Consider the following 12,323-nt stretch of genomic DNA (forward strand, 5'->3'; position numbering starts at 1 on the left):
TTACAGACTGAGTAGTACCGTTTGAATGAAATATCGCTGAAGAGATACAGGTGTCAGATGAATGGATAAAATAAGAAATGCAGCCGTAAATGGCGAGCTAGAATTAAGCCAGCTCTTAAATTCTTAGAAAAAAAGACAGCTTAAGTTGGCAAGGACACCTTCAAATAATGAACGACTCCAAACAAGTATAACGGATGTGGTAAACGAGGATAGAAAAAAGAAATGAATACCAATGCAGATATGTGACAATGTTGAAAAGAGCAACATGGGCTGAAGTCGGACAAATGATAAAAAAAATGAAAGATTCTATTGAAATAATATTGTAACTTGCCCTACACTACTAGATGGTAGAGGAACTAGTTGATTATATATGCATTTTTAAACATTAAATAACGAAATCTATATCCTTAAGGTCTCTTCTAATTGGAATAATTCTTATGCTGTTTCTTTGCTTTGCTTTTGTAAAATCGTTTTGTTATGTAATGTTTTTTGGGTGTTTTGGAAGGCTTTGGTTAATGTTTTGTTAAACTAATAAAAACTTACTGTCAGCTGCAAAAATTTTACTGTACAATTATATACAGGGTGTCCTATCTAAAAAATCGTATGATTGCTTTACCACCTAGTTATTAATCACCCTGTAGACTAGGCATATTTTCCAAGCCTCTAGAATATTATTTGCATAAAGTTTTTCTTAATATTTTTTGGATTATCCGTGACATAATAGAATTATTGACCTATGTCCCATTAAAAACTCACCCTACATATTATTCATTTAGTAGTTTTATAATTTGCAGACGTGTAAGAAAAATCCAAACTCCCCGGTTTTTGTCTGTATTAGTTACTTATGCCTTTCATGCACGATATATGAATTCTCTATGTTTGTTTTTAACTTCTTTTAGACCTTTTATTATGTAGGTTAAATATACTATTCAATTTAAGCTTCCATTTCCTCTTCCTTTTCCTTTCTCCTCCTTTATTTTTTACTGTTCTGGGCAACGAACTGTCAATACTGATGGAATGGCCCCGTCCCATTCAAACAGTGAAGCGAGATTGCTGCCAACATACAAGACCTAGAGAGAGACAGAGAAGTCAGTAAAACTTGCTACAACTACCACCCGAGTTGCCAGATGTGATTTTATAAATCCCCCACTTAGAAAATGAATTTCCCTTAAATTGAAGCTCAAATCCCCAAATTTAAATTTGTGACGCATTTTAATAAATTAGTAGTCAAATGTAGAGAACAGTAAACCAAAATTATATTAACTAAAAAGGGGTAGTTCCCTGGATTGGCTGTATACCTTATAGTTAAACAAACTGGAACATGAAGTAAAAACCACTTCTATGTAAAAGGTATATTTACTAAAAATTTTTAGAATCCCAATGGATTCAATAAAATGAGTTCATCAGAACGTTTTCAAACCTATCGGTCCATCATCAGTGAATTTGAATACTTGCAAAATAGCCCCAGAACCAAACAATGGTTGTGATTATAAATAAATCTACATTATGTTGAAATAAATTTAAAATGGCTAAACGCCGATGTTCAAAGATTACGTTGACCGAAGATGGTTGATTGGGTCCTCGGGTAGAGTTTCACCATGTTCCCAGAGGTTTAATCTTTGAACATCGGCGTTTAGCCATTTTAAATTTATTTCAACATAATGTAGATTTATTTATAATCACAACCATTGTTTGGTTCTGGGGCTATTTTGCAAGTATTCAAATTCACTGATGATGGACCGATAGGTTTGAAAACGTTCTGATGAACTCATTTTATTGAATCCATTGGGATTCTAAAAATTTTTAGTAAATATACCTTTTACATAGAAGTGGTTTTTACTTCATGTTCCAGTTTGTTTAAAATTATATTACTTATCAACAGAGGGCCCTGGAAATAATTCATAGGTCCTATCGTCTTCGATTATATGAGAGTATAATGTACAGCTCTATATATATTAGCAAATTTAATTTAAATTCTCCCCCACCCCTCACCCCCAAAATCCCCCAAACATTTCTGCTTAGAAAAATTCCCTAGACACTTTCAAATTACTCCAAAATTGTGGGAAAATACCCCAATCTGGCAACCCTGACTACCATTATCAATTTTTTTGTTTACGAAAGATGACGATTATCTTCCATCCTTCCCAGACTACGCTATCTCATCATGGCCGTATTAAATTCGCTTCATGCCCATTCCATCAGTATTGACAGTTCGTTGGTTCTGGAGCATTCTCGAGTTTTGACAGCCATTCTAAAGTTTTGACAGGCATTCTAATCACTCATTCATCGTATGTCTACTTTACATCTTGCCTTGATTGATTTATTAGATTAATTACATATTTCCATTGATTAAAAAAATCGTTCATTTCATCTAGTTAATTCAATAAACAATAGCAAAACAGATTCTACCTACGCACTTCACCTTCATCATAATAATTCTTTTAATGAACAATTTAAATTTATTCATATCCAAAATAAAGGCCTTACGCTATCTTTATTAGAATCTATAGAAATTAATAAATTAAAAAATACAGATATGATTCTGAATGACCATCTTGAGACAGGCAGCTCTCTACTCCTCAACCTATTCAGTTAGAGACTTTAAAATGTAGGTACATAGTAACATTAAATCAGTTAAGAAAGTCATGCTGCCGAAACAGCTGTAGTGAGAAGTTTTCAGTGTTTTATTGTTAGATATATAAACTAAATTATCAACCCTCTCTATCTATACCTGCTCTGAATGAACATCTGTTGTAAATATTTTTTTTATATATTATATATTTCTATAATTTTCTGTTTTTTGTTTTTATAATTCACAATTTTTTTCTCTCCTTTCAATAATAGGTTAAGTATGATTCATTTCTTAGATATTACGTAATTGAAAATAAACCGAAAACTTTGGCTATGTATACTAAAATAATGAATTTCAGAATCCAGCTGCTCAAGCCAGCGCGCAGAAGAAACCAGCTCAACAGCCGAGCATATCTATAACACCTCTACCTCGAACTACCCCATCTGCTGCCGCAGCCGCATCTGGATCTTCGGGCGGCGCCAAACCAGGGGATACGTCCTCCAAGAACTCGTTCGTCATCTGCGAGATCTGCGATGGGTACATCAAGGACCTCGAACAGCTTAGAAATCACATGCAATGGATACACAAGATTAAGATTCATCCCAAGATGATATATAACAGGTAATTTTATTGTTTTACTTTATATGTATTATGTATGAGAGCCATTTGTAAAATAAGGTTCCCATGAATTTTAAACATAGGCAGTTTTATTTTTTTGTACTTAGTGTTATACATAAGCGTAAGCGTAAGCCACCCAAGTGTTTCTTCAATTTTGGGAATAAGTGATAATCACTTGATGCTAGGTCCGGACAGTAGGAGGGGTGGGACACAACAGTCCAGTCAAAATCTCTCAGCAGTTGTTCAGTTTGTCGTACGACATGAGATCGAGCGTTGTCATGGAGAAGCCTTACACCACTGGACAATTCCGGACTGAACTCAGTTTTTTTAATGTCTAGCAATATCTGTCGGAGTTAACTGTTGTTCCATGTAACGATTAACAATAGGCTTCCTGTCCCAAAAGACGGTTACAATGACTTTCCCAGCAGACTGCGTTTGTTTACACTTCTTCGGCTTCTGCGAAGTTAAGTGATGCCATTCACGTGATTGCTGTTTAGATTCGGGGGTAAAGTGACAAAACACCCATGTTTTGTCGCCTGTAACAATGGTATCTAAAAATTCTTCCTTGTGTAAACAGTTGCATGAGTACTAACTCATTCTTTAACAAGACTATCTGCGATATTCTTATGCGTGAATCCACGTAAGATTCAAGTTCGCCTCTAGGTACATATTGAATATTTGACTTACTATGCATAAATACGTCGTTATCCCTGTTGTTGGTTGCCATCTCTACGTATGTTGGGTACAGAACTCTGGTTACCGAGCCTAACATCCTTCTGCTTCTGAAGAATCTGCGTGCAAGGGTAATGAAACCTTATGGACCCACATAATGACATTCCAAACATTCTGTATTAATATTTTCAGTTTAGTTAATTGACCATTGCCATATTTAGTTTATTGGTATATGAATATTGAAGAAAACCTTTAAAATTGACATAATTTTGTTTCTAGGCCGCCATTAAATTGTCAAAAGTGTCAATTTAGGTTCTTCACAGATCAAGGGTTGGAAAGGCATTTATTAGGCTCTCATGGATTAGTCACCTCCAGCATGCAGGATGCTGCCAACAAGAGCAAAGATTCAGGAAGGTGTCCTGTTTGTGGAAGAGTAAGTAAACAATCTATTATTTAGTTTAACGATTCAATGTTTATAAAAATTTAAATCTATGATAATGATGGTCTGAACTAAGGGACTTGGCGTTCATTTTGAGTTATTGTGAAGGTGCAACCTGAGTGGTTCGTTTATAAGGTGTTTGATATCTATAAAAAAAATGATACAAACAATGCAAAATTAATTTTTTCTATTTGGATGTCTCATTAAACTTTTAACTTGGAAAATAAAAATATATTTTAAAAAATGATCGCTTTGTCAGAAAGTTTTGCAAAAGACACTATTTTTATCTACAACCAACTCTGGGTAGAACCGAAATCCAGGATAATAATTAGGAAGACATTTTACTTCATAATTTACCATTGGTCTGTTACCAAGGTCATGCATGTCGAATGAACTTTGAAAGGATGACTGAAACATTTACTATTTTTTGTCTTCTTTCAAACCCCGTAAAATGCATGTGTAAGGTCTATATTTACTTTTACTAAGGAAGTAAAACTTCTCTTGTAGGTAGATGGTATATAAATTTATTAAAATTTTTCCAAAAAAGATCCAAGTTGGATTAAAGTGGGTACATCACTAGTACAAAACAAACGTTTTCGGACTAATCAGTCCATCATCAGGTTGAAACTTCATATCCAAAGTAGTTGGAACACTACATAGTTAGGTCGAATGACCTTAACATTACAAAAATTAAGCCATTTCGGCTACAACAATGTCGACGATAAGTCGATGTTAAAGGAATGGAAATCTATATTTACATTTTCTTGGAGGCCATTAATTGTCATAAGTAGAGACCGAACATATATGCACTGAAATTTTCCAAAATATGCGCATATATGCACACATTTTTGCAAATATATGCACACATTTTTGCAAATATATGCATAATTTTTATTTAGATATGCAATAATTTTTATACACATATTAATTATATAAATGACAAACAAACCATAAATTAATGATGGTCAGTAGTTGCATTAAAAAACTTTTTCAAATAGCATTTTATTACGTTAATTCAATTTGCATAGATATTTACAAACATCTAGTATATTATGTACTCGTAAATTAAATAACAATATGAATTAAGACTACTGTTGTAGCTTACAATAAAGCAGGCCGCGCACTGAATCGGCATAGAGCGATCGACTCGGAACGCTACGATCGGCAAAGTTTACCCGCGCATTGACTCGGTCACCTCGGCGGCCTCGGCATCGGCAGTTTCGCACGTTTATTTTAATAAGTTACAGAGATGACAACGAAGAGAAAATTTAGTATGATTTTTAATTTCAAACATTAATTATACATTTTTGTAATCAGTATTTCAAAAGCTATTAAATGAGGTGTCACATGATGTACTTTCCTATTTAAAAAAAATCAAAGTTATGACTGTCACCTGAAGAAGAATCGAGTAAAGTTCGAAACATTGATGCTATAATATACTATGATCATTTTAAAAATCGACCTGTCCGAGCGTTTTGCTTATGTGCTAAAAATAAATAAGTTCATATAAATAAATAACAAAGTAGGTTCTAACTATAACTCATTCTATTCTATTTAAAAATGGTATACATTTTTATTTTTATTAAAATAAATAACACTTATTCCAGCGCACTGTATAAGTACAATAAAATTGGCACATTTTCAATTAATCAATTTTGAAGTATTAATAGATAAATATATGTATCCAGTACTAAGGGAACATCCATAAACTGGAAAAAGAGGGAGGGGGACTATTATGACGGTGTACGTCGTATATTTTTATTATTTGTGGTATTGTTTGGTATATTTAAATTTAATTTATTTTAAAAAGGTTCACGAATATAATTATATCCTATTTTAGAATAAAAAAGAATTTGTATTACTTTTATCGCATACTTTTCATTGAGTTTCATATTTCCTTTTTATCAGTCACAGTCATAATGTTACCAAATAGCAGTTTTGGACCGAATACCAAACAATAAAATATTGTTCCTTGAGTTTAAACAAACGGTTCTATAAAGAAAAACGTCTGGCATCAATAAATATTAAACTGTTGTCCATTTATTTACTGAATATTCTGTGTGAAACAATTCTTAAAAGAATGAATAAAATAAAATATTCTATTCTATTTAGTTAGTACATTGTATTTATACTTATGAAAGAAATGGCATTTAAATCAAAACAACATAAGTATCAAGATTTATATGATGCAGTTAATAAAGCATAGGAATTTCGATAATAAAAGTGTTGTCTTTTGTCCAAATAAAGTTAAATAGTTGTGCAGTGAATTAGGAAAAAAATTACTCGGATATTAATAAGTTACATAATAATACTGATTTGAATACCTTCGTAATTAAAGTTTGAGAGTTAACTTTACAATTAAAAAAATCCAGAAATAACATGAAATTTAAAAAAAAACACTTAGGGCGGAAGGGAGGGAGTTTATAAAAAACTACAAAATTTTTACGACGCCGACGCAGTTTATGGATGTTCCCTAAGCATAATATTAAAATTAAGGAAATATATTTTAAATTTAAAATAATATTAGGATAAATATGTGGTGAAATAAATGTTTATTATTTACCGGAGAGTCTTGTTTTTTCGTTATCTCACCCCAAGCGTTTTCTTTTCTATTGGTGTCATGATAATATCTATTTTGGGGATCATATAATATTACATATTCCCGCACACTTTCTATCAGAAGTTCGTCAACCATAATAGTGCGTTTCTTAAAAATTATACACGTGTTCCTTGCAATGCATAAAATACTACTAAAAACATACACAACGCAACGGCGCCAACGGCATCGGATCATTCGGCGGGTTTTGCCTCTGCTGTCATTCTCCGCCGAAGCCGAAGCGATCTGACCGTTCCGAGTCGAACGTTCGTTCGTAAGCGGTGCGCGGTGGCTCATTTATTTCCATGTATAGCAAAAGCTGCCGATTGCTCTTAGCCGAGCCGATCGCTCTATGCCGATTCGGTGCGCGGCCTGCTTAAGGTGTTTTTCAGATCGTCTACCAAAGAATTATGTTTTCTGACAGATAATATGTATTTATATTTAAAAAATGACCTTTCTGCATCTACGGATATTATTGGTGGTTACTTCAGGGTATTAATTAACTCGGGATCTAATTTAACAGTGAGATTACCATTTTAAATTTTTGCCACTTCTATTAGCAGTAAATAACATATTTACTGCTAATATCACCAATATTTCCTCCTGATATAATATCACCAATATTTCCTCATGCGCCTTTATTTCTTTTTGAAATCTCTCAACCAATTCTACAGATTCAGTAAGTGGCATTCCTTGCCCTTCCACTCTTGAAATAATACCGCTTACGAATCATAGTTAGACTTAATAAGTGCTAAATCAGACTTTAACGAAGGATTTTTTAAAACCTCCTTGACACTTTTCTCCGACAATGTTAGATTGTTCGACACAAAACTGTGATATAAAAGTAAAAGAATCTTTAAATTACCAAAGTAATTTTAGAATATAGGTACCTGAGACAGCCGGATGGAACATTTTATTATTTAATTTTTATAATAGGGTACATCGATAATAATGCACGTCTATTCTTCGGCATTTCGTAATTTTCAGATGCTTACCTATTGTATCTAATGGATTTGAACGATACATGAGCTTCCGGCATTAGGTACTAAACTATTAAAATTTATTTACTTTTCTGAATAAATTTATTTCGGATATCAGACTTTGTAGAAAATATGCTATAATATGCCAAATGTTGCAAAATATGCAGAAACAGTAAAAAACGCAATTATATGCAAAATATGCAATTGTCATAAAGTCCGGTCTCTATGTAACAGAAAGAAGATGATTTTCTGTTGGAGTGAATGAAAAGAGAGTGGTAAACTCCAACAGAAGTAGGAAAAAGGAGATCTACTTAATGGAGCCAAAGGAACAACAATGTGGCTTCTGCGTTGAAGAAGCTGAAGTCTCCAATACTACTTTGCAGTAGTACTTGTATGGAAAGATGCTAAGACGAAGAGTATATAATTGATATAGGACTGAAGATGAAAATTATGAATAGATAGCAGTGGCGGCTCGTGATTTTTACAATAGGGGAGGCTATACCTAACTGTAAAATATCTAGACAAATTTGCACTAGCAAAAAAATGCGCCAAAAAATGTAATTTAAGGCCCCATCTTTTGACCATTTTTTATTTACATTTCATAATATCATCCTAATTCATAATTTCATGGTATCATAATTTTAAAAATAGTTAGTCTAATAGTAAAAGTTTAATACCAAAGTTTGTGTCGTTTATTTGTTAACAATTCCATCTATTTGTAAATAGATACCTATGCATATCAAAATAAATACAGATTTGAAGTTTTGCAGTCCATACATAATGAAGCTTCAAATTTTTTAAGATACTCAACTTAATTTTTTTAATTCTAAACGCGGCCTACTGCGAATTCAAAAACACGATAAATTACCGATATTTTGCTTTGAGTTAGAGATATCGGAAAAAGTTATTTGAGCAAGTTGTTCCAAATATTATTATAACCCCACATACCAAATTTCATAACAAAATTCGCACTTTTAGATTTTTCATTATTTTTAGTCAGGACCCTAAAATTCGTTGTCCCGAGACGCACCCAACCACCCAACGGAGCTGAGAAGCTACACTGCCTCCCTTGGTATATCTCCGGGCAGCGTGTGATGGCGCCGTAGATGCCACTGTTAGGAGACCGGGTCTCCTTAAACGCCTGCTGCGCTGCACGGAGCATTAGCAACGGAGAAAGCTGGGCTTCTCGGCTCCGTTCGTGCATCTCGGGATAACCCAGGGTCCTGCCTACAATAATATGTAATAAAACTGAGACGCGATCATGCGTTCTAATGCTAATGCTCCGTACGTATGGATAATTAGTGATAATATGGAATTTACACGTTGTATAATAGTGAGAGTAATTGTTGTTTTCGCGATTCATGATAAACAAAACAGTATAGAGTGTGTAAAAAATTTATGGGGAGGCTGAGCCTCCCTTGCCTCCTCTGACGAGCCGCCACTGATAGATAGATGTAACTTGAATAGCTAGCTCAATATGCTAGAGAATGGCCACTTGACACTCAAGGAAGGATTCGGCCAATTTGCACGGCTATTTCTGGCTGGACAATAAATTAAAGGAAATGACAATGATGGCTAGAAAAGAAGATATTAAGACAATGTTCACAAAGTAGATAGGGTAAATATAATAATATAATGAAAATAGAATAAATTTTTGGGCGCCAGAAGAAGGATAACTGGGTTAACCCTCTTCCAGGTATTCTACGCTGATATAGAGTATATTAAATTTGTAATAAAAGTATATTAAATCTACAAATATAAAGGAGTAATATGAGAAAAAAAAAATATGCACAATAAATATATATTTATTAAATTTAACTACTAGATGTTCACAATGTTCTAACATGACAAAAAAAATGATACTAGTGAAAGTCAATTACAAAATTATCACACAAATGTGATCTAAGAATAATCTTAATAAGGTTAGAAAATCTGAATAAGGGTACCTCTAATACAGAAAGTACAACTTACACCTAGGTTAGTAGAACCTTCACCAAATAATAATTGTACGTTTATAATACGTACACCTTAATTAAATATTACCTGATACGATAAATAATATATAAGTAACTCAAGGTGAGTTAGACAGGCACAAGCCTTTACCTAATAAATAAATCTACGGTTGGATATAACAGATCATTTTTATAACTCGTAGTTTACAATAATGACTCAACAAGTGAAACCAAACTCTATTCTGAGGGAATAGAGCCCAGAAGTGTATATGAATTTAATAAGTTAAAGTTAAATAAAGTTAATAATTGAAATTTTGAATAATATTTGAAGTTAATTTGAAGAATTTGATTTAAAGTAGACTAAAATAATGAAATAAGTTTAAATAGTTATATAGAAATAGAAACCAGCATAAATATAATCAAACTAAGAGTACCCACAATTTTTGTAGGGGAAAATATACACTACTATAAATACTACCTGATATTATAAATAATATATAAATAACTCAATGTGAGTTGGACAGGCACAAGCCTTTATCTACTAAATAATCCTACGGTTGGATACAACAGATCCTTTTTCTAACTCGTAGATTATAATAATGACACAACAAGTGAAACCAAACTCTATTCTGAGGGAATAGAGCCCAGAAGTTTATATGAATTTAATTTAAAGTTAAATAATGTGAATGATTGAAATTTTTACTAATAGTTGAAGTTAACTTGAAGAATTTACTTTAAAGTAGACTAAAATAAGGTTAAATTGTTATATAGAAAGGAAAACCAGCATAAAAATAATCAAAATAAGAGTACCAACAACTTTTGCAGGGGAAAATATCTGAGCTCAGAGATCTTTACCTTAGGGATTATGCAGTATGGGGAACGCTATCAATTAAATATTATGTTAAAAAAAAAATACTATAAAAATATGAAGCAGGAAAAATTTGTGTGCAATTAAACTATAAAAAAAAATATGTCCTGAATATCACAAAAAACAGTCTAAAAACGCACCAAATGTCCCCAAACAAACCCCTTTTACACAATCGTCTGGCTGATGTAATGAGCACCCAGTGGTGCTAACTTTAGCTTGCAGCGGTCCTGCTGGAGGTACAGGAAGGCTGGTGGAAACAGCTGGAGGTACTTAAAGGAAGAACAACTGGAAATGATCCAGGCTGGTTGTCCAGTGATTGTTGCTCGAGGAGTGGTCTGTCCCTGGTGGTGTTAGGTGGTTTTTGTTTTTTAAGATTTCATAGTAGATGCTAAAAAACACAGTATGGTGTTACTACCAATCTACCAATGTCAAAAAAAAGAAGCAAGAAATACGAGGAGGTGTTTTTATTCCTATGGGAATAAGAAGAAATAGGTCATTAAGTCCAAAAACTTGAATGACTAGACAGTTCGACTCTTTATCAAGTTGTTATCGGATGACCTTGGTCAAATAACACATGTAATTTTCGATTTGAATACAAGATATAATTACTGTGAAATAATATTTCATTAATATACAGGTATACAGACATATTATATTAGTCTGAAATAGTATGACTATGCAATGGATACTTATTTAATCATCTTTCAAAAGATAGGAGATCTGAACTTGAAAGGAGTATAAAAAAATTAATTTAAATGAGCTCTATTTTCCAAGTAAAAGCAAAATCCACAAAGAATACATCATTTTCTCAAGATGAGTTTGATCGAACCATGAAAATAGCCTACATAAAATTTAATTAGCAAATTAGTCAAGGACATTCAACATGGCTGAATAAAAGTAATAATTGTTTTTTTATTTACCGGGGTGGAACTCCATTATGCGGTACAATTCTTCAAATTCACTGTTCACTGATCCTGGATGACTACAATATAACTATTTAATAACTTTGGAACTTAGAATTATAGGTAAATCTTAGTTCAATAACCCCGCATCTACGTAGACTCACTCCTCAAAGCACAATGGCGTGTTCAGTTCAACGGCCCAAGAACCTCATGGCAATTCTCAAAATCCCTAGCTGTCAAAGTGGGGAAACCACTAGGTGTTGCCACGTTTAAATGTGACGTCAGCAAGCATTTTAAAATTCTGTGATGGGTTTTAGTTGTATTTTAATAAACATTGAAAGAAAATAATTCTGAGAATAATTAAATAATATTTTCGATAATTAATAATATCTTCCCATCAATAATCGATTCTATAAGGGGCGGAACGTCACATTCCCTTTTAACCACGAGAAAAAAAAATTTATTTAAAAAATTTTTTTTTTCAAATATTAAACTAGAGTAGTAGTGCTTAGTGTATCATTCCCGGTTGATTCGCAAGATTACAAATAATCACAACTAATAATCAAGAGAAAGTAGGATGGTCACTGCAGCAAATAACAGAAATTGCAAAATGTGACCCGAAGTCCTAGTAAAAGTGACTGGTTTTTTTTTTCCTAAAAGCCAAACAACCTAAAGATGAGACATAATTTATAATGACAAATAAGTGTCGAATTGGCACCAAATC

The 12,323-nt window shown here is 32.9% G+C and overlaps 1 protein-coding gene across 3 annotated transcripts in view; it reads left to right on the forward strand.

Annotated features, from left to right (window-relative positions):
- Positions 1-12,323, forward strand: part of LOC126892355 (MOG interacting and ectopic P-granules protein 1) — a 257,232-nt gene that overhangs the window by 209,297 nt on the left and 35,612 nt on the right. For all 3 annotated transcript variants that reach the window (XM_050661874.1, XM_050661873.1, XM_050661875.1), the window contains 2 exons: positions 2,931-3,193; positions 4,142-4,295. In XM_050661874.1, the coding sequence (XP_050517831.1) occupies positions 2,931-3,193; positions 4,142-4,295 (417 nt within the window). The remainder of the gene's footprint in view (positions 1-2,930; positions 3,194-4,141; positions 4,296-12,323) is intronic.

Source organism: Diabrotica virgifera, chromosome 9 (genome assembly GCF_917563875.1).
Source record: "Diabrotica virgifera virgifera chromosome 9, PGI_DIABVI_V3a".
NCBI classification, from domain to species: Eukaryota; Metazoa; Arthropoda; class Insecta; order Coleoptera; family Chrysomelidae; genus Diabrotica; species Diabrotica virgifera.